We start from the raw sequence: 24,487 nt of genomic DNA, 5'->3' as shown, positions 1-24,487 counted from the left end.
CTAAAAACTAATGATGCTTTAATGTAGGCTTTATAATACGGCCATTAAATAGTGTTCACCTAAAGCCACTTTGTGATTAAACACAAGATATACTTTTGTAGAACATACCATAATACATTATATTGTATCAGTGTGGTTTAAAACGCACTTAAAAGCCGTATCTCAAAACACCATCGTTTTTGTATTTTCTCTCTGTTGTTTGTGGGCAAACAACAAAACGCGGGGTGTATTTGTCATTCCTGTGCTATCAGCGGGCCGTGCAGCGGTAAAGCCAACAACGCGGCTTTGCGAGGGCAAGGGCTTACGCAAACATCCAGCAGTGCCATGCATCAACTGGAAAACAGCGAGGACTGGGGAGGGAAAAAAAGTAGTAGAGTTGCAGCTGAAAAAAAAAAAACACATGCACACGCTCACACTTAAAGAAGAGCACGGACGGAACCTGAATAGAGAGCTGAAGTGTAAATGCTCTTTTACTGGTGCAGCTGAGAAAGGAACAGAAAGACTCGTGTCAAGTGTGCGTAGAAAGAGACGGAGGCAAAAAAAAAAGAGTCGCTGAGAGAGAAGACATAAAACATTAAAAAAAGGAAGTATGTGAGTTTTTTTTCTCTTTATCAAGTGACAGAAGCATGACTGCGCTCTTATTTTATAACAGCAGGAGTCCTTACCCAGATTCTGGCTTTCGTTGGCGATAAAAACAAACTGAAGTTTACTACGAATAGACTAGACGACATACTGTAGGTTTTTAGTTTCTTCTTCCTTCATGCACTAAAATCTCTTTTTATGATCGTCAGCATTAAGCTTCAAATCGGGTAGAGGAGTTGGAATTAGCATAATTAATATACTACTCTGTGTCTCACTGACGGAGCCCAACGCTGCGTCTACACTCCAGAAACTTCCCCAAGGAACCAGAGACAGGTCTGACAGTACAAGTGTGTCTGTGTGTGAGTGAGAGAAACTGGAAAAAGCCGAGTGAATGAAAGCTCTACTCACGCCTCTGTAACAGATATTAGAAATAAAAGAAATAATGAATGTATGGCCTCAAACTGTCCCTGAATGTGGTTTAAGGACGGACAGGAAGCGTTCAGACCTGTTTTTGGACGTGATCAGATCACTCAGGATGGATGTTAATACAAAAACTGAACAGGGACCCTGCTCGGGATGTTTTTCTTTGCTTTTTCTAAAAGTACAGAAACCTTCGGGGTGAAGCTTACAGCACTGAACGTACCTGGCTATCGTCCAACGTTTGACTTTTGCACATTATATAAAAGAAAAACAGAAATCAATATGGATAAGACAACACCCCTCCAAACATTAACAGTCAGCAATGAAAACCAGGCATGAAGAAGGAACAGCTACATGGATAAACGTTGTCAGACAACCGCAATAATATAAAATAAAATATATGACGTTTTTCATTTAAATTGTTTTGTTACTGGAGCTTCTTCTGTGCGTGTTGTTAGAAACAGGGTTTCCTGTTCACCTCGGCTGTGGCAGCCCCCACAGTGTAGTGTCCAAACATGATAATCACAATGATCTGATCATGTTCGACAGTTATAATCACATAAAGGATCTCTGTTAGCTTCGGCTGAACACGTCTTATTAAAAAATATGCAGACACAACTTGGCAAAGATTTGAGATTCACTGTGCACACGAAGCTGCAACATCCAAAAAGATTGTCCTAAGTGATACGACAATCACCACAAACAACAACCTGACGGCCACAGAAATAATTGCTTTATGTAAAGTCCATCAATTATTAATTAGCATCAAATGAATTGTGTAGTAAACAATATGAACATCTTTGATGTGCAATGGAGGATTGGAGTAAAACATCCTGTTATTATCTTGTTAGTGTTGTTCTGCAAAAAATGTACTTCAAGTTCCAGACTATGTTGTTGTGTTGTCCAATCAATAGTCAAAATACCAATCATACAAAAAAAACTCCACAATATATTAACTTTTATGAAAGCCTTTCTTTTGTTTTATTGATTATTTATATAGTGGTTGATTATCTCTTCAGCTCTAATACCCGCAAGTGTTTACCTTAAGAAGCCTCAGCACCACGAGCTGAATCATCCCCCTCACGTTTCCCTCGTGCGACATCGAGCGCCGGAGCGTCTCCATGGCGTCGTGATTGGAGCGTCCCAGCAGCGACTCTCCATTCACAGCCACCAGCTGGTCGTTGATAGACAGACGGCCGTCCTGTACACACACACACACACACACACACACACACCAGAAACACACAACCGTTACTCACACACACCTCTCACCTTCACTTTGTGACCCTCTCGATTGAATCCGGAACAAATCAAGAAAACCTAAAACTTCCTCGACACACTGGACTTTCTCCACTCAGCTCTGACCACATTAGCAGAGACTGTGTCCGACTCCCCTCTGCAGTGTTATTTACTGTTCTGTAATGCTTTTACAGCAGACTCTGCACAAAAACTACACACAGGTGATTGGGGGTACACATGCTCATCTATTGGCTCTACTGCCTCCTTCTCTTTCGACTACGTATTCTGGCAAGTTCTGTCCTGATTAAAGAATGTTCCTTAAACTTTAAGAGGTGAGCTCTCCTTGACAGCTTTATTTTGTGCCTAGTATGTGTGGAAACATCATGTATCACCTTGTACGCCGCCCCTCCGTGTATAATGGACTTGATGAAGATACCCAGATCCTCGCCCGTCTCCCTGGACTTGTTCCCTTTGAGGCTGACGCCGAGTCCCGCTGAGCCGGTGTCGTTCAGAGGAACCTCGAACATGAGCTGCTCCTTCCCGTTCTCCACAACAAAGCCAGGTACTCGGGAAACGTCCTCCTTCTGAGGGTGAGAGAGAGAGTACAGAGTCAGGGTGAGGACACAGCAGTCACCTTGAGTAGTGCCCAAACCCTAAACTAAAAGCTTTTTCATTTGAGACAAACCCTCACAAGCAGCTAAATACTTAAAAAAAAATATAGCGTCGCCAGTTTTATTTTTTTTAGAGAAAAAGTAGTGGGAAAAAGCCATTTGGACGAGCTGCTTTTATGTACCCATCTTTCTTTGCCTTTTCTCAGCTCTGCAATATCAATAAAATGACCTGTGCATTTTCAAGAGGTAATTGAGAATACAGCAAACACAAGAAAGCCAGAGGGCCAAAAGTACTCAGCGTGAGCTAGTACAGAAAGGAAAAGAAAGACTGTCGAGAGGACAAGAAAAAAAAAAAAAAAAAAAGACTATAATAAAACCCAGAAAAATAAAATGGTGAAATACCAACCAAGAAAAAGGTATATCAGTAAGGACTAAGTGCCGGGATGGAATAAGGAAGGAGAGAAAAACAAAATCTGCAACAAAGAAAGTAAATGGATCCTGCCAGAAGAATATTATTACGAGTGTGCGGAGCCAGTGAAAGAGTGAAAGCCCAGTGGGAGAAAAAAGCACGGCTGCACTTCACATGGATTATACCTGAAATATATAACGACAAATATATTCATAAAAAATTATAATGATATTCACCATACTCGAGATAACGTGTGAAAGCTTAGATGTTGATGATGGAACTACAGTTCTAAATTAATCCAGGCTTGGCATTTAATAGAGAAAGACAGTGGGAAGCATCAGAAATTCATCATTGTGAACAATTAGCGATTATTTTTGTAATCGATTAATCTGCCGATTATTTTCTCGTTTCATCAATTAATTGTTTGGTCCATAAAATGTCAGAAAACGTTGATCAGTGTTTGTCAAACCCGGAAATGACGATGTTCTCCAGAACCAAAATGATTCAGTTTTAATGATTTCTTTATGTGGAGCAAAGAAACGAAGAAAATACTCACATTTAAGAAGCTAAAACAATCAGAAATCTTGTGTCGATTAATTGTTTCAGCTCTATTCACAATAATTATTTGTGTAAAAAATGTGATTAAAAGGAAGGCCTTCCATGTTCAAATTGGACTGAATCAATCCAAAGAATGTTCAGTTATATACAGTATAAAGAGGAAAAGCAGAAATGTCTGTATGAATTCATGTGCATGTGGAACAATAGTGAAGGCATGTGCCACAAATCCATAATGCCTGAATGTACTTATGACAGACAGTCCAGCTCTAGCCCATAATGTATGGATGAATCCGGTGTGCCTGTGTGCGCTTGCGTGGGTCAGCAGTGTCAGGTTTAGACACTGTTTGTCTGTGGGGGATTGGAGGTTTAACAGCGTTAAGCTGACACAAGTCCTCTACTCGGCAGAAAGCTGTTTTCCCCGCTGGAAAAAAAAAAACCTCCCCTCAATCAGAGCGAGTGTCCAGACCTGATAGGAAGACGAAACAACCTTGAAAAGAACTTTAAAAAAAACCACCACAGGAGAAAATGTTACCTTCTTTCAGCACATAATTAACACTGTTAATGTGTTTTTTTTCTCTCTCGGAGATTCTGTCCTCAGCAAAGTCATGACTTGGCAACTTTTCAGATTACATTCTCTATCTGCTCACTTCCTGTTAATTCATTTATGTTTTTGTTTAGGGTGCCAATGCGTGAATGAAAGGAGTGAATAAAAGACCACCCACAGAGCTGTGAAATGTTATATGGAAGCTGATAAAAACAAATGTATGTATGGTTAATTGTTCGCGTGTGGCCTCCCCCTGATTATTTACAAAATAAATAATGAGCCTGTGAGATCAACTCTCGTTTTGAAAGTTAGGTTTTGCAACTCAAAATTCACCGTCAATCACACTGGTGTCCACTCATTATGTGCCACATCACCTGTTTTGTGCATCGTTGGAAATGGATCACTTCCTGAATTTCAAAAATTGATTAAAATTATTCCTTAAGAGGTTTGCAAATATTTTCAACGGGTCCTTGTTCAGGGCGATGCCGACTATTATGATGGTAGATTTCAAGTCATTCCAAGATACTTGTATATCAAGTGAGAAGTAGCCTCATTTTCCCATAGACTTCCATTCAAAATGACTTAATTCTGCAAAGAGCAGAGTTGCCCCCTGGTGGCTATTCAATATATTCTTCCTTCCTGATTGGCCTCAACCGGCAAACTGTACGTCCACTGTGTTTAACTCATCCCTTGACACAAGTACATTTAGTTAATTCATTTAAATTGAAATGAGCCACATATATGATGTTCTGTCTTTGAGAACTGAGATTTCAAACCAGAAAAAGGTCCTTTTTCATAATATGAATAAATGTATTTAAGACTACTTTAGACTTCTGCTACAGTATTTAAATTCCTGATGTCTAAAGTCCTTAGTTAGTGTCCCGTCTCCTCTTAAAAGATGAGCACTATGGGGTCAGCCCACAAGTCCTGTGAGACACACAACAGATGTTGGGCGGCACGAAAGTTCATTTTCCAACGCTACACGATGTCATGGTGTGGTCTTGGCAGCTGTCTGAAGCCCCCCATGAACACCAGACTGCTTCTTGGCAACCGTTTGCAAACGTAGGCTGTTGTCTTCAACAAAGTCAAATATTAAAACACAATTTTACAGATATTTTTTTTAAGCCTTAAATCAGATGGAGGTTTTTTTGTTTTGTTTTTCAGCTGTAGCTTGTGAGTGGGTGTGAGAGCAGAAACAAAAAAAAAATGTATGAAAAAAGGGCATGTGGTTGTGCCTCAAAAGGCGAAACAAGCCGACAGATTGAGGCTCGGAAACACACGGGCATGTGCAGACCTCGACTTGGAGATGTGAGATATTGCCGGTGTTGGAGGTGTTATAATGTTCACCAGTCGCCCTGAATTCTCAACTCTCTCACTTCTTATCTGATTTTAGGTCAAGGCTTGAAATAAATATGTATATCTTGCCGTTTCCTGCACTCCCACATCAGGTCATTAACGTGAACCTGTTTAAATCAAGTGTTTCATGTCTGTGATGATGCAAAACTTCACGTCTCCATAGTTCAAAACAAAAGACAAAGTTTGTTACCCTCTCCATTTACATTCTCTGTGCCAACTTTGTCAGCTTCTTACACTACCGTTCAAAAGTTTGGGGTGAATCAGAAATACACTCTATACATTGTTAATGTGGTAAACGACTATTCTAGCTGCAAACGTCTGGTTTTTAATGGAATATGTACATAGGTGTATAGAGGCCCATTTCCAGCAACCATCTCTCCAGTGTTCTAATGGTACATTGTGTTTGCTAATCGCGTTAGAAGGCTATTGGATGATTAGAAAACCCTTGTGCAATTAGGTTAGCACAGCTGAAAACATTAATATTCTGAATAAAAATCATTATTTCTAATCTTGACTATATTTTCTATTCATTTTTGCAACTATTTTGATGAATAAAAGTGTGACTTTTAATGGAAAACACACAAAAGTTTTATCGGCGACCCCAAACTTTTTAACGGCAGTGTATGTAGCTTTCCTTCTATTTCAATAAACCATGTTCCTGCTTCCTACATGTTGCTTCCTAACAAAACTGTTGCTACGAGTCTTGACAAAACAGCGATTTAACTGGTTAATAGCGACGTCTTCCCTTTGCCAAGTTACACCCGTCGCCCGTTCCAAGTGACTTCAAGCCCCCCCAAGATTGATGCGGTTCAATGAGCGCGACACTCGTGCTGAGGGCCTTGAGACGCAGCAGTGACTGGAGACGATCGGATAATGAAGGAGCTGATAAACCTTCACCAAACAGCAGAGATGTGAGATGAGACACTGAGCCAGAGAAAGAGAGAAGAGTGGGATGATGGCAGCTCCAGCAGACACACCAAGCTGCCAGGGTGTGTGTGTGCGTATGTGTGTGTGTGTGTGTAGACAGGTCTCTGAGGTTTGTAACAGATGGGAGATCTACTGTTGTGATTCTATGAGGTCACATCAGTGACGATGAAAAGCAAGATGTAACACGCACTCGTACATAACGCCACACATACTGTCGACACACACACGGAGGGAGAGAGACATCACACACACACGCGCACACACACACACAGTGGCTGCAGCAGTGATGGATGGGGGGATAATTCAGAATGAAGAAACTGTTCAATAAAGTTGTTTTGTTTTGAATGTGCTCTATCACCAGCTGACAACCATTTACCGATTTGTGTGTCTGTGTGTGTGTGTGTGTAGCATCTGGCACAAAGGAGAATGTTTCCTGCAAGTTGTAAGAAAGAAAAAAATAAAATTAAAACAACAACAACAACAGAAAAAGAAGAGAGAGATGATGATTGTCACTGTCGCACTTAAAGCTTTCATTCAGGGTGTCTCCCATCCGTTGCCAAAGTGTGTTTGTGAATGGTTTTGTTTTCATATAATCAGCTTTTGTGTGGCTTACTGTTTATGTTCTTTTTGGTATTAAAGGCGGGGCACACAGCGAGGGATAAAATGAAACAAATCCCCCACCACACCCTAAAGTCTGATCTGCTTTCATCTGGTTTGCTCCACGAAGCATGAATCAAAACTTCTGGTCTCAGATCTGCCTCCACAAGATCACTGTTACTTTATTTTGGTAAGGTTTGATCTGGAAATGTGCCGAATGATTTATGGGAAACCTTCACGCAAGGCCTCTTCCACACAATTTTGGCGCTTTTTTTGTGGCATTAAATATACACATACAGTACAATAACAACTAAATGATGAAGCGGGCATCTTTACTGCAGCATTTGTTGTGGAGTGGGTCCTTAAATCAAGCGTGGACGATGTGCTAGGATGATTTGTCTGTGGAAACAAAAGCTAAAAAATGATCCAGTGACAACGTACTGCATGCATGGTTGATGTTATTAATAGTTTGGACCCTAAAATGTCAGAAAATGCAAAAAAAAATCATTGTTTGTCAAACCTGGAAATGACGATGTTCTCGAATGATTCAGATTCAATGATTTCTTTGTTATTTGGAGCAACGAAACAAATAAGTTATTCACATTTAAGAAGCTAAAACAACCAGAAATCTTGTTTTAATAATGAAAAAAGCTTATAGTAATCGATTAATTAAGTTTCAGCGCTCGATGTTTCATATTAGCTATGTATAATATGTATTTATCAATGTGCTTATTGGCATTTGATGTCAATGTTTTCTGATTTACCAGACTTCATTTACAAGGCTGTAGCCGAAACAGCTTGTTTATGTGCAGACAATTACAAAAAATAATGTCTTTTTTATGTTTTACGAGTGAGTGAGTGTGTATCCCTCGTCCTGCAAAATGACAACGCAGCAGGCGGACGCACACTCGAGGTGCACGACTGCGGAACGTGTACGTTGCATGACTGTATGTCACAGTGTGTGCGTGTGTGTGTGTTAGTAGAGGTGGTGTAAAGTCTTTGTTCTACAGCGAGCACAGACTTTAGCAGACAACACCAGATGGTGGACTAAAATGAGACAAACGGAAGAAGGGGGAGGAGAAGACAGACAAGATCCTTCCATCATTTCATCATTATCCTTCTTCTGTTTCCTCTCCGTAAACACAAACAAGCTGGCACAAACCCTCACGTCAAATCTTAGGGAAAGAAAAGAAACTTTCATAGTCAGTCAGAGGGAAAAATTAACTGCAAGTTAAACTTAAATGACAAACACTATCAGTTATTATAACCTATATTTTCTTGCTTTTGGATATGGAGAAAAAGCAACTATACTAAAACACTAACACTGATGATTATAGTCATCAAAAAGTGGCAACATTCTGTTTTGGAGCCCAGTTTTTCTAACTTCTTTGGACAATGACACGGCAAAATTGCCTTAAAGTGGAAAATGAATGACATAAACATTTATTTATCGCCTAAAAAGAGGAAATTGTCTCGCACTGAGAGCATAAAAAAACCCATCATCCACTGCACATTACTGCACTGAACAATACGCATCATTAAGGCATGGCGTGATTTCATAAAGGAGTGTCAGTGAGAAGTAGAATAATGTGCCCAATGCCGACTTCAGAGCTTGTTAAGCAGCTGAATGCTCCATGAAACCAATGATGTAGTGGCATCCGAGGAGATTTCAAAGTTGTGAGTTTATAGTGTATCTGCACACCGAGCGATAGTTATAACTAAAAGTAACCGAGGTTGGCTAATCTCCTGTAAAACTGGGGGGAAAAAAAGTTAATTACAGTAGAGATGCAAAGTTAATTAAGGCACAGTTTTACACTGGAAACAGACTTCCATAATCACTGCTGGTTAGCAAGAGCTGTGCTAATGCTATAGTCAAGGTTTGGCTAACAAAAATAGTGCTGGGCACGTTAATGCGTTAATGACGATGAATCCATGACGACTGACCGTTAAAAGACACGTGTGAAGCCATGTTACGTGCCCCGGCACCGGAGTCCAGGCAACGTTCACCAGTTAGCTCCGTTAGCTAGCTGTGTTAGCGCCTTTAGCGCCCCGTTAGCGCACCTACAGTCGAATTGGAGCGGTCTGTTTATTAAACGAAAAGAGCAACGCTGCAAATGACTAGTGTACCTGTGTACTGCGTACGTGTGCCTCTGTTTTTAAAAGTTCGGGAGTCACGGAAACATGACGTCACACGCGTCTTTTTCACGTCATGCGCTAATGTGATGTTAGCGGCGGTTACGTGCCCAGCACTATACAGTACTGATGCAAAGTTGCAAAAGTGCATGTCCAGTATTTCCCCCTGGGTCAAATGCCACAGTGTATTCTGTGCGACACATTTAGACAAAAATGTAGAGGAAACGTTATAAAGGAGGAAGAAAATGTTTAAGCTAAACTAAAAAAAAAAAGTCATGGTTGACCACCACTGTGCTAATATTATCCCTCCCACACACTCGCACAAACACTTACAGCACCCACCAAACTCTATTATATATAAACTTTCAATTAAGGAGTCTGTTTACAGCTCCGCCGTGCAGAACTGCAAACACATTTGCTCCTGAAATCTGTTGTGACTGTTGAGCAAACACCATCAGCTGTTAATTAGACAGAGGTGAATTCTAGTGGGGCGTACTGTCAGTCAGAAAAGAGACGATGAGGGTGAGACTGAGAGAGAGAGAAGGAGAGGAAGGGAGAGGCAGGCAAATACCGTACATAGAAAAGTTGCAAGATGACAGTTCTCTCTCCAACTGTTTCTCAGCCACGTGCGAGCACACGCGCATCAGCTTCAAGCTGCTTTTGAACAAGTGAAAAAGAGCGAGGTATTATATCGCACAAGAAGGTGTCCAAGGGAAAATAGGCTGAATAAGTGTGTCTTAATAAGCAGCTCTGTATACCATAGAGATGATCGAATTGTGCTGAAGTCTTAGAGAGGAGTTGCAAAATCGTACGTAACAAAGCGACACATGTATTGAGCGCCGCGTGAGACACAGAGACGTCGCCACTTCGATCTCACGTCTCCTTTTAATGCTTAAATGAAGCGTATTAAATGTAAGGTGTGGAAACAAATGTGCGAATAAAAGAAGGTTAAAAGGTCGCAAAAAGAGTCATTTGTTGCATCTATTCTCATCATATAACAACTATGTGAATCAGCAGACATCATCTGTGGCATCCACAAGTATAAACAAGGTTGCTAGGAGAGAGTGGAGGAGGTTTGGAGATGACACAAGCGATGAAAACAGGACTGAAAGTGAATGAAAAATGCTCAAAATCATACAATTTCGTCATCATTATACCAGGAGGAGAACCAGTTCAGAGGTTCCAAATATTCCTAAACGTTAACATATGTTCACACTGCAGCACATTGTCGCCTTTCCTGTCTGAATTTCCTATAGGGCTGAAGGTCATGAGAGTGTGTGTGTGTTTGTGTGTGTGTGTGTGTGTAGAGCTTCCTGGCAGCCGTTGAGGAAACATCAGTCGATAAGAGCGGACAGAGACACAGAAGGAAAAGAGACAGAAGGCAACATAAAAGGAGAAAATGATTCACTCAAGAAGGAAAACACGAGCCAAAGACATGACTGAGGGACCAAGAACAGGCAGAAAATTCTAAAATAGAAGAAATATTCCCCCTTTATTCCACCGTGGGTGTGTGACAAAGTGACAAAGGGTTAAAAGCTCATTAAAAGGATGAAAATATAAGAGATATTACTTTCACCAAGAGTTAGAAAACGTCTGAGCGTGCACATTTGTGATCATGCATATAGATTAAAGGAAAAGGCATAGAGAAATAGAACAAGGATTAATAAAAGAACAGTTTATTTAAGTCAGAACAGTGTTGGAAATTCACAGAATCAATGAGGCAATGTGCGGGGGCACAAAATCAGCACTACAAAAAGCTTTACAATGTTCTCCTCAATCAATTCAAGTCTAAATGGAGTCCTATAAAACACTGTCTCACATCATGATATAGAGCAGAAAACCAGAATAATTATTGTACAGGGGCATGATAAGTGTATAATCTGTCAGATTATTCAACGTCTATAAAACAGAAGCCTCTCTACAGACTTCTGAGCTGTGCATCATCCACGCAAGCCTGTTGATTGGACCAAAGAGTGCAAAAAATTAAAAGGGAGCTGAAAAAGTGACGGTGGAGGTGTGGTGTGGGAAAAATGAGAAAAGAAACAGTCTACGGAAGAGGATTAGGGCCACACAGGTAGAAAAATATTTGAATTTTGACTTTAAAATCTTAATTCGGTAAGAAAGTCAGAATTCTGAGAATAAAGTCGGAATTCTGAGAATAAAGTCAGAATTCTGAGTTTAAAGTCAGAATTCTAAGAATAAAGACAGAATTATGAGTTTTCAAGTCGGAACTCTGAGCTTAAAGTCAGAATTATGAGTTTAAAATCAGAATTATGAGGTTTAAAGTCAGAATTATGAGTTTTCAAGTCGGAATTCTGAGAATAAAATCAGAGTTCCGAGTTTAAAGTCAGGATTCTGAGTTTAAAGTTTGACTCCAATTTTTTGTTTTCCTGTGTGGCACTAATCCACTTCCGTATATTTCTCTGGTGGACAAAAACAAACTGCATTAGGATTATTTCTTACCATCTCTCGAGGCAGGAACATGTCCTCCTGTCGTAGCACCATGAGGCTAACGCTCTCTCCCTGCCGCGTGCTTCGTAGCATCGACACTAGCTCCTCTTGGCCCACGCCAGTGATATCCACACCGTTAACCTACACAAAACACACACACACACACAAGCATCAAAGAAACAACTTTCAGTCCACAGCTCTCGACTAGTAATGCTTGTTTTAGAGCTTTATAACTATTGCATTGTCGTAAATCACACAATTCTGGACTACAGGGGAAGGCGATATTGATCACTTGTGTCCGGCAGAAGCACATTAGGGCTGCGCTGTACCTCGAGTATGCGGTCCCCAGACTGCAGGCGTCCATCTTTGACAGCAGCTCCACGTGACAGAATGTTCTTAACCAGAATGGGACCGGGACCATGGACCGAGGAGTCTCTGGTTACGACGGTAAAACCAAGACCTTCTGAGCCTGGACGCACAAACACAGGCACACAAACACACAAAGGGACAATTTAAGAGAGATGTGCAGGGGCAATATGAACACATGGAATTTCAAAAGCACAAATGTGCCCAACCTTAGACACATCCGCATGCACACACACTCTGAACTACTCCTGAAAATACAGCGTTGTTGACTCAGCTCGGGATGACATTCTCTAGGAATGATTATTTGAAGCCCAAGGAGAGTGTTTGTTTGTTTGTGGGCTATTTTTAAACCCTTTAGCTACAGCTGCAGCTACAGTATCTGCTGCAGGTGTGAAGGTTTATTTTTTTTAAAAAAGGGTTCAAGTGCAGGGCATAGAGGACAGAAAAGAAAATGAGGATGCGACAAGAAAGAAAAAAAAGTAAAAGGAATGAGCGTAACAGAGTGGAGATGAGGAGTGAATGTTCTGGAAAGAGAAGTGATGAAGATTAAAATAGTAATCAGTGAAAAACAGGCCCAGATAATGTGTATGAAAGCATCCACAGACACGCACACACACACACACACACACGGACGAAAAGGCCACACACGGAGCACAAGGGACTGGTTATGTGTTTTATAGACCTCATTTAATCCGGTCTCTTTAGCAGAGCCGAGTCAGCAGTTTGGTCCAGTATGAATTCATATCAGCAGAAATGAACAGATCAATAAAGACTTAATAGACCCTGAAGACGGCGAATCAGGAAGATGGAGAGAGAGAGGGGAGGATGAGAGGAGGAAGAGTCGGCCAGAGAAAAGGAAAAAGAGATTTATTGAAATAAGCAGAGCGCCGGGCGAACAGCGAGAGACATAAAGCGAGGGGACAATCGAATACATTCAGAAAATGAAAAGAAACAAAAGACACTTAGTAAAGATCATTGTGAAATGGAACAAATGCATCATAAGTTGGGGGGGAATGAACAGATGTGAGGCTACAAACTTTAACAGCTCTGCATTTTATTTATTGCTGATAACTTTCTGTGCAATTTAAATGGTAAAACGTTCCCATTTGCAGGGACAAAGATGTGGAGATGCCTTTGTAAGTGGTTACTGAACTTTATACATTATGTATAAATGTGTTTGCACACCTCAGAGTCTCACCAGATTCACTAAAACTTGACTGTGTGATCAAACCTGCTCCAGGATTTTAGGCTTTTGTTCTGAAGAATAAAGTTAAGTATAAGCGAGTAACATATGGAGTGACGCTGATATGAGACCGAGCGCGACTTCCTCACCTTTCGTTAAGTCGATCCTCAATCTCCGTCCTCCTCTCTTGTTGGCCACCAGGCTGGAGAGGGCAGGACTCTTCTTAAGAAGAGGGCTCTCACTCCTGCCTTTGGGAGTCTAGGATGGGGGGGGAAAAAAAATCAACATTCAAGTCAATTTTTACAGAGCTATCTTTAGAAGTTGTAATAATAAATTCAATTTCTGTCTCAGAGCTAAAACTGCCCATCACCTTATACCTGCCGAACACAGAATATCAGGTCCTTTGTGTATAGTGTATTGTATATTGTGTATTGTATGTACACTGAACTAACACCTTCCTGCAACATCTGCAGGGAGTCGGCTCCCCGATACCTACAGCAGACAGGTGTGAAAACTCCGCCTGGAATGGTAGACGCTTTGTCTATTGGAGGAATGCAAAAGGGGAGTTGCTCAGGTATAAATGTGGAGGGCTCACTTTCTTTTGGATAGTATCGTATCAACTCATACTCATACTGATAATAATAACCACAATATAGAAAATTGCTTAGCCTAAATATCGGACAACATTTATTGTCCAGCTCTCCAAACTGAAATATTAAGTAACTATTTAATACATGAAACAGGTATGGAAAAACTTAAAGGTGCCATATGTAAGAATGTGGCCAAAAAAGGTTTCTACATTCATATTCAAAATACCGAGGTCTTTTAGGTTTCATTTTCTGACGTAACTGGCAACTAGGTTGCTCGGCAGCTGAGACTCTACCGACTGCAATGATTGGTAGACGGCGGTAGGTGGCGCCACATGCCAAAACATGACTTCAAAACATAAACATGATTTGCAGTCTGCAAAATGTTTTTTTTAATGCAAATATTTTGTCTGTACTGTTGTTGGTGAGTTCAGTTTGTTATATGAACATTATTCCTGAGTCTCTGTGACATATTAGGAGGATTTTATTGCCAGTTGCTTAAGATTTATTACATAATGCACCTTTAAGTTCTGAGATTTCTTTTTTAAACTTAAACATAAACAATACACAGTTGAATAATGAAATAATACTCAACCACTGCTGATTATTTGAAAATGGCAAAAACCTGATTAATGAACCTCTTTCTCTGTGTATGTGTTAAACTGTTCGCTCTCACACTACAGTGTCTGAATGATATGTAAACAGACTGGAGAGCTCGAGGAGACACAGCATCTGTCAAAGGTCTGGTTGCCTGCACGGACACATAATTACTTCGACAAGTGAGCATTAGGCCAACAGTGCTGCAGACAGAGCTGTACACAGATGTGCAAAATAGCAACAGAGCAAAATACAAAGTTATGATCTCTTTTGTTATAAAGGAAATGGTTTGGTTCAGTATGAAACTGTGGTGGGACATATTCGACTAAGTCATTAAGAGCCATTCCAAATGTTTAGGAAGAAGCGCTCGAGCATCTGCATTTAAAAAGATGAAGAAAAAAAACACTTTATTTTTCAAATAAAACAAGTGGAAAATGAACTGTTGCTTGGTAACCGTTTCCTCTGTGCCAGCTGTTTTTCAAATGTCAGCCATGTCACCATGGCAATGCTGATGCCGCAATTACATGGGTTTGAATGAGGAAAGACTTCACGGTTCATTCAAAGAGATTCAAACCAGAAGAAAGCAATGAGTGATTTATAATTTGTTATTCATGTAACTCAATCACTCTGCTTTTTGAGTTCTGCTGTCTAACTTAAACTACATGATTTATATAGAATCAAAACTTAAATGTGTGTGTTTTTATTTGAAATCATGTACTATTGTTTTTTTTAATTATGATAATTATTATTTTTTATAAAAAGACCTTAAGAGTAGGATGTTGTAAACCCAAATAAAGAAAAATGTTGAAAATATACATATATACACTATATATACACAAATATGGGGATTGCAGAAATCCTAGTGACAAGGTGAAATAAATATCTTTAACCCTAAATTTCAAATAACACCACTTAATATCTTCACATGGTGTTAAAAATTGAAAAATTGAAGAATGATTGATAAGGGTATTTAGGCTGATGTGTTATTTAGGAGAGACTTACACCAATAGAAGCGTCCAGCGTGGCAGCTTCCTCTGTAAACCGCGCAGATGGATTCTCAAAGGGCTTAAAGACAGGTTTGGCTTTGACAGGAGGTGGCGGCTCTTTAGTCTTCATGATTCTGGGGCTGTTGTCAGGACCGGCGTTGTTGTGGTTGTTGTTGTTGGTGCCAAACAGCTGACCGATTAGACTCTTCTCATAGCGCTCTCTGTTGGAGGAGGGAACTACGTCCAAATGGACAAACGGCGACCGCATTGCCTGACGGAAAACTTCCTGGGCCCTGAGAGCACGAGAGAAAGTTAAATTATTAAAGCAAATCAAGAAGAATAATAATGATAAAAAAAGGTTTTGTTTCTGAAGTGGGTGCAGTGGTAATGTGATTTACCACTTACACTAATCACGCCATTATTTGCAAGTCACAATTCATAAACCCGTACAGTACGTAGCTATCAATCTCTGACGAGCAAAGTCATTATCAAAGGACATACGACTCAATTAGAAGAAGGATTATAATTAAAGATAATAGTGAACATCAGATTGCAAATGACAAATTGAAGAAGTTCCAGTGAACTGCTAATGATTACAAATGATGGGGTTTCATTTTGAAAACTTCTAATATCTGAGGCTCACGCTATAAATCTTCAGTAAAGTGATTATGAATGATTGTCATTATCAAGACATATGAATACAAAAGTTGTTATGCTGATTCTCTGGTATCTATAATGCCAGAAAGAATAATTTATCAGAAGTCTCCAGATCCGGATCCGACATCTTAAATGTTATTTATTGGTCATAAAGTCATAAGGAAGCCACAATCTAATTTGCACTTTACAATTGTATGAGAAACATCTGTATAAAAGAGGAAAAACCTAATGCAACGTGATTTAAGCTGCAGGATCAACTAAACTGGGTCTGGTTTCTTGTCTGTGACGTTAGTGCACTGCAACTTATGATTAAATAAATTGCATTAAAGCTGTTTATGATGTTTGATGTATGCATATCATTATTTCCTGTTTTTTTATCTTCAGGAAAATAGCAGGAGATGCGTCACAGACCCGCAACACCTGTTCACCCGGCCATTAGAGTCATGTGATCTATAAAAAGGAGATAATTTTGCAGACAATTAGTCTGTATGAGATTAAGCTAAGTACGTTATCGGGACTACTGTGTCAGGAGCGATCGGGACGCGCCATCATTCACCTCAGATAACCGACCGGAGAAAATGCAGTTTGTATAAATTTTATTGGATTACAGGCCTATTGGTTCCCACCAAGACTATTATTACATGTAATGATCATAATGTTTCTGTAACAAGAGACTATGTTTAGAAAGTGGTCTACGAGAGAGAAACGCAATTTAATATATTAGATATGCAATAATTACTTTTTTTTTTCTTTTTTTTTAATAATCATAGAGAATAATGCAAAAATGGCACAGTGGGGAAAAAAAACATTGGATGTCAATTCAGTCAGCGTGTGCATTATTGTGCACATTACTCATATAATTGTATAAAATAGTGTTGCGTAGAAAATAAATTGTACCCATGAAAACACTTCATAAAGTACTCACTGCTGTTTTTCTGCATTTAAACCCAAGAGCTTATTTATGTGAATTATTCACAACATAATATGAACGATTTCTAAGAAAGCCCGAGCGTGACGTCAACTACGTTCATTGTTCGGACACAATTTGCATATTTGGAGCCGTTTTAAAACACGAGGTGGACGAAGCAAGCGCTTGAATGAGGCCTAGTGTAATTTTCATTGTATATAATCCACAATACAGTATAATGAAACTGGTGTATGTGTGTGTGTGTGTGTGGTCAGTGAACTGCCAGTGGCCTACTTGAGCTGGATCAAGGTGAATATCTCAATGTGATGTAACAATACTGGCAAGAAACCGAGAGAGAGAGTGTGTGGAAAATACACCTGTTTCTGAACAATAGGCACAAACCCCTCTGGTGATAATCCCTTTCCCCTACAGTACAACATAAAGATACCTCATGTATAATCTCATTACCACACTGAATGCTGGACATGGGGCTGTTGTGTAGACTATACATAAACTATAATGTGTGGAAATCATCATAACATCCACATCAGTCCTTGTACTCTGTGGGCAATTGTTTTGCCTTTTGTCATTTTTAATGCTCCGTAATCACGTTACACTTCCTCACATCCTCGCTCGCCTAATTATTCTTTGTTTCAGGTGCGTCGACGGCGCAGTAAGCAAGGTCTACCGGGGAACATCTGGTCTCGCATGAATCTTCCAAACAGATCTGTCCTCTGAGGAACGAGACGGAACACACGCGTAGATAAAGGCCAGCTCAACCATGCTAAACACACAACACTCTCCGAACATCTGCCGAAGTGTCTCCGCTGCCATTTTCTTTGTGATGGCAGCACAACGGTGATATAAGCCTTCTGTTAATGAACAGGTAAACCAGATACAGCAGAGAGGAGGAAAAGACAACGCCACCTCTGACTCTAACAGGTTTCCAACATGAAATACCCCTCATGTTTATATGCATACATTAGATTACGTTAGATTAGGGAACACATATTCACCATTAACTAGGTGCTAACTAACATGCATACAAGTAGCATACTAGCCTTTTATTCATAAATATTAAGCACCTTATGTAGGAAAAATCTTAATTCAAGTCGTAATAGAGGTAGAATAAGGTTATGTAGAATAAGGTGTTAATACGTGCTTAATGATTACTAATAAAGGGTTAGTATGCTACTTATATATGTTAGTAAGCGCCTAGTTACTGGTCAATATGTTTTCCCTAATCTAAACATTTTTGTTCCGTCTTAGAAATACAACATCTCATCTCAGAATAGACATCTCTTTGAACTCCTGGGCTCAGCACGGACAAACACGACCTGCACTCACTGGCTAAACGTCTTGTCCATGAGGTCGGTGTTGTTGATCTTGACGATGCACTCGTCCACTTGAAACAAGCCCTCCTTTCTCGAGCGACTCTCTTCCTCCACGCCGCGGATGTACAGGCCGAGAGACCTGGAAAGCGAGAGACGAGAGAGAGAAAATGAGCATCAGCTTTTATGTATTTAATCTTAAAATCATGGTTTTACTGAGACACAAGTGTTTCGCATAACCACGTAATGCAAATTTCTTTTGATGTCTATAGTGGATTTCAATCTGAGCTCAATCTATGAGTCACAGTTAGTGGGATCAGACTGTGCTCACAGTCACATTAGGAGACAATAAGAGAACAGTACCATCTACTTTTTTTTTACTTTTGCTCTCAATTCTGACGGTGTCAACGCGCATGACGTCTTTCAGTGACGGCTGACCGGAAAAAAGACAAAGTAACTCAGTTTTTCTTGCCAAAGCACCAGAGTCCAGGCACCGTTTACCAGTTAGCTTCTTCAGCTGCGTTGGCTCTTTTAGCGCCGTTAGCGTACCAGTCGAACTCCAGTTAACGGCGCTAAAGGAGCTAACTAGTAAACGGTGCGTGGATTCCGGTGCTGCGGCACAAAAAAACTGCGTCACTTTAGAGACTCATTTTAACACTCAGGAGTCACGTAAACATGACGTCATGCACGTCTTTTTTCCAGTCAGTCGTCATCGAAACACGTCATGCGTTAACGTTGACGCAGTTAACGTGGGGCTAAGATTAGCTGTGACGGAGAGATTTAATTTTACATTTACAATCTCAAAAGGTTTTGTTTGGACATTAGGCCTCAAGTTTTCTGTTTGTGTAGAACTAATAAAAACAAAGACATAGAGGTAGTTCTGAAACCTTCTTTTCGTCAAAAAATCAAAAATCACATCATATTGAATCGGATAAAATAATTCCATAATAAAAGCTATAGAAACTCCTGAATCAAACTGAAGCTAATGCATCGAGACACATATTGAAGGGAGAGATGCCCACAATCACGGCAAGATAGTGGAATAGAGTGAAAAACTATTTCAGAATCCCTCAGTCTCAATCACCTCACCATTTCCCCCACCAAAGCACAGCTTAACAAAACAGAAATGATGACAGTGACACACCGAGGACTTCAGCTCCGAAAGGATGAATGTAGGTCGAAAGGTGAAAGACATTATAGAGAGAGAGAGAGAGAGAGACAGAGGAGGAGGGCATCCAGGAAAGAGGGAGGAGAGGATACAAAGGATGGAGGGAGGAGGGGGAGGATTTAAGGGGGAGATTGGCAGGGTCAGGTGAGTCATGAGAACAGACATAAAAATTCATCCTGCTTTTCCTTAGGAAATCCCCCGTCCACTGTTTGACTGTAACACACCCAAATAAAAGCCCTGCATAGCTATGCAATTATTTTTTTTCCCCTATTTCCATTGTGTGTGCGTGTCTGTGTGTGGGTGAAATGAGGTTGCAGTAGCTCCCCAGTTTCCTAGTATATGCCGTGGAATGAAAACTGAATGATAAAACCGACACAAAGACAGCGATAATCCTCAACCTACACAACCAAAAAAAGTGAATGTGGCGTTGTATTTGAGGGAAAAGAATCACTACCCATATATAGTCCTTGGGAATATCTGCATTGTTGTCAAATGCAGTTTTTGTATGTTAGCGTGAACATAACTCACCGTCCACTGAGTGAAGAGCAGTAGGGAACCACATGGATCCCGAGGGGACTCTCCTCTCCCAGGATCTCCACTGTTCTGGTCAGGCTACACACACAAAAAAATCATGAATAAAATCACTTAGAAAAACAGTATAGTGTAACTTATACAAGTATAAATAATGTGCACATTTAAAAAGCTATGTCCGAGTACCGGAATTAACTTGGTAAAACATTGGGAAATGCTGTAAACTGCTGTCAATGCTGCACACGAGTGAGTAAGTGTTAGTTAACCCTTTAGAATTATTACTATTATTATTATTATAATAAGACGGGGACAGATGACGACACAGGAAAGACCTCACACACAAACACGGAATAAAACAAAATTCCAAAGACCTGCCTCATGGGGTTAAGTTTGAACTCTATCCTTTGACTGATATATTGTTCTAACTGACGCAAGTTACTGTGCTAAAAATATTGTTTGTAAAGAAATTAATCCATGTGCATGAACCTGTCCCTTAGAGAACAATCTGCCTCTGCCAAGTCTCTCTACTTTAAGTCAACAGAACTCTTGACTGCTCTGTGTGTGTGTGTGTGTGGGTCAAAACGTTTTCATGGCATTCATCTCTATGGGGCTTTTTTCCCCCTCTCTTTGAATATCTCAGAGTGTCTGCTTTGCATTCCGTCTGTGTTTTAATGTGAGTCTTTGTTTGTTTGATTAGTTTATCTATCAGAGCACAGCCATTAATCCTCTTCTGACCTTCTCTCTGCTCCCTCTGTGTGTGTGTGTGTGTGTGTTGTCTAAGTGAGTTTGTCTGAACTTAGTTGTGTGCTATTTCATTCTACCCTCCTTTCTCTCCTACTGTGTGTGTGTGTGTGTGTGTGTGTGTGTGTGTGTGTGTGAAGCAAAAACTCTCTGTTTGTTTTGTCTCCCTCACTCTCTGCAGACCATCTATCCCTAAACATCCATGAACTGATAGTCGTGCAGATGTTGATAAACTCCGGAGAGGATGGTTGATGATGATGGTGTGTGTGCGGTAACGGCTGGGAGAGAAATGCAAAGTGCAAAAACAAGCTCTCCTTTTGTCTTCCGTCTCATTCTCGTTATCTCAGACACACAAAGCTGAGGAATGCCTTAATGGAATTAGACAAATTTGAGTTAACCCAGACAATAGAAAACAAGACAGGAGCAGAATAAGTATGGCCTAAAGGAAAAGGCCTTTTTGAGCACGAGCCTGCTGGGCAGTGAGTGGATGAAAAGGAAATTCACCTCACATTGTCTGGCTTCACTTTATAAGCTATATATATATATATATATATATAATACATATAAGCTTATTCCTTCTCCAATAAAAATGTATTTAACCTCGATAACATATCCAGATGGTGCTTCCTGTACAATACAAGCACACAAAAAAAAAAGCTGACGGAGTCATCGCTGAGCGTTTCCACAATGTGGCTGCAGAGCATGATATTCTCAAAGGCTGATTCAGAAAAGAGAGCACTTCACAAGGTGCATACCTTTGGAAGCAAGCAAAGTCAACTTGTGCAATAGGGCTTAGAAAGCATTTCACTGTGGCATACCTCTGATTATTTATAACCCTTGTTTTACAACACAAGCTGAATCACATCATTACAGCTAATTATTTATTATTTACATGCTATAATAGCCGATATATACATATACATATATATACATACACATACATATATATGTATATATATATAAACATACATACACATATATACACACACGCATACACACACATAGTATATGTATTCATGTATAAACATATACATGAATACATATACACATATATGTGTATACATATGTATATATACATACACATATATATGTAAATATATTATGTATTTGTGTATTCTTATGTTGTAAGTGTTTATAACAGAAACCTAAAAGCAGAATATAAAGAAAGGATATTGACCGCAGGTGTGAGTGTGAGAGTGAATGGTTGTTTGTCTCTACGTGTCCCTGCGATGGACAGGCTATCTGTCCAGGGTGTGACCCCGCCTATCGCTCTGTCAGCTGAGATTGGCACAGCATCCCCCGCGACCCTCATGTGGAGGATAAAGCGGTAGGTAACGGATGGATGAATGGATATTATAATCCATTTGGCTAGGGTGCACCAGAGAAACTAAGGGAGGCGAGTTTGAAGTCATTACAACATGGCCTTGACTTTGAGGGATTGACTATCTACAGAACAAGAGTAAAAATAGCTGTAGAGTTTATGTATATGAATATGGTTATGTATATTGGATTATATTTGGGTCAGACAGTAGAAATTTGGAATAGAATGTTGCTTATTGGCTCAGTGAGTTAATTAATCACTGAAATGAATGCTAATGTCAGCCATGCTCATCACACAGAACAGTGTTGATAGTGGATTAATGTTTACAATGGTAAACAATATTAGATTAGCTTCAAGATCTGCTCATGAGAATTAAAGACACAAGGCTGATGAAGTCGATGTCTTTTTTACGACTCAACACACATGATGCATTTCCATGACGACTGACCGGAAAAATGTTAACGTGACTCCCGATTGTTAAAGTGAGTCTCGAAAGTAACGCTAAACTTTAAAAACAGAGGAACACATACGCAGTACACGGGTTATTAGCTGCGTTGCTCTTTTCCGTTGAATAAACAGTGTGCTCCAGTTCGACTATAGGCACGCTAACGGCGCTAAATGAACTAACATGACGTCACGCGCATAGTTTTCTGGTCAATCGTCATGGAAACGCACCATGCGTATATGTGCATTAACGTGCCCAGCACTATTAAAAATACAAATATTTAAAACAAAAAGACTTCTCGGCATGCATGGGAAAGAAAGCCTGCACCAAGTTTTGCACCAAGCCACTGCGTAGGTATTGAGATAAACAAATATGACCCCGTGTTTAACTGGATCACTAAGCTCAATGTTATTTGACCATTGGAAACCCTGGATTTACATCAAATGTCATTATTTACTGACATGTTCCATTTCTCAGTGAGCTGACCAAAATGCCATGTTTGACATCGCCGGCATGATAAAACCGTACATGTGTTTATGTAGAAAGATAAATTGAAGAATTAAAAAAAAAATGAGGGGAAAGAAAAGCGGAAGGGAACAAAGGAGTGTGGCAGCCAGATAATAGTGAAATGAAAAGAAAAAGGAGGCACGGAATTAATTAGACAGCACTAATGAATAGAATTAATAGGAGAGGGAAAAATAAAAATCCACCCCTCCCTCTGAGCTTCTGATCTCTACCACTCCCACATGAACACACACACACACACAAACACACACACAAGCACTTGAGATCCATTTGCATTCCCTTCTTTGATTTTTTTGTTGGATGTCTGACAGGCTGCATCAATGCAAAAACTGAAGTGGGGGGGGGGGGGGGAGAGAGACAAAATGGGTGAGACTCAAGAAACGAGTGAGGCAATGTGATGTGAGAGAAAGGCCCTAACACACAGAGAGAGAGAGAGGGAGAGACAGAGGGAAGCAGAGAGATGAAGAGAGCAGGTGTTCTCTTTATCCACCTGCCACTTCACTGATCCTCACTATGAAGGACAGAAACACAGAGAAATAACAAAAGAGCAGGATATGCATTACCTTCCTCTCAGCGCATCTCACCCTCTCATCCGTCTTTTTATTTATCATCTCCCGCTCGCTCTCTGTTTTTTTTTCCCTTTCTCACAAGGTTCACTTTCTAAGTGGAGAGCACCAGTAATGCGCGGAGTAAATGGAACGCAAATCAGTAGAAATGCACAATAACGCTGCAGATTATACTAATACGACAAACAGACAGTGACAGAGAATTTAAAACTGCATTATAAAGGAGTCCTTTGATGAATGAATGCATGATCAATATGAATACATCAAATATATATGCATGAATATTTAAAATAAGCTTAGTAATATTTAAAATTCCATTACAAATAAACAAGAAAGTTTTAGCAAACAAATTATTTAAGTTTCGGACTTTTGCTGAATGTATAAATGGTATATTTATCTTTTTCAAATCAATACGGTTTCATTATTCACTGATTAAGTTGATTGTCTCCAATAAAACACTCAGTCTTTGTCGTCTGCTGTGTTTAAAAACCTGGTGTCAATGCAAACTGTCTCTATGTTAAATAGTTTAGTTGAATTAATTGTGTTTCAAGTCGTCTTTTTTGGTGCATTTATTGCATATTTTTATATTGCGATGACAAAGAAAGAATAATTTATCAGTCAGCACTATTTACTTGGTGTATAGAAGAATCCCATATTATTTTTTGTGTAGAAGTCTGCACATTGTCCCCACATTACAAATAACTAGGTATGGAAATCGGTATCAGTCCGATAGATCACTGAATCGGATA

At 39.9% G+C, this 24,487-nt stretch overlaps 1 protein-coding gene across 1 annotated transcript in view; it reads right to left on the bottom strand.

The window, feature by feature from the left end:
- The window catches only part of LOC310943016 (partitioning defective 3 homolog B-like), a 179,838-nt gene that overhangs the window by 99,968 nt on the left and 55,383 nt on the right, over window positions 1-24,487 (bottom strand). The window contains exons 7-14 of the mRNA XM_083908497.1: window positions 20,138-20,221; window positions 18,458-18,583; window positions 15,563-15,839; window positions 13,526-13,634; window positions 12,157-12,296; window positions 11,840-11,968; window positions 2,634-2,825; window positions 2,045-2,203 (exon numbers count right to left, since the gene is read on the bottom strand). Of these exons, the coding sequence (XP_083764623.1) occupies window positions 2,045-2,203; window positions 2,634-2,825; window positions 11,840-11,968; window positions 12,157-12,296; window positions 13,526-13,634; window positions 15,563-15,839; window positions 18,458-18,583; window positions 20,138-20,221 (1,216 nt within the window). The remainder of the gene's footprint in view (window positions 1-2,044; window positions 2,204-2,633; window positions 2,826-11,839; window positions 11,969-12,156; window positions 12,297-13,525; window positions 13,635-15,562; window positions 15,840-18,457; window positions 18,584-20,137; window positions 20,222-24,487) is intronic.

The sequence above is a fragment of the Microchirus variegatus genome (genome assembly GCF_963457635.1).
Source record: "Microchirus variegatus genome assembly, chromosome: 22".
NCBI lineage: Eukaryota > Metazoa > Chordata > Actinopteri > Pleuronectiformes > Soleidae > Microchirus > Microchirus variegatus.
This window is presented reverse-complemented; position numbering and strand designations above follow the sequence as displayed.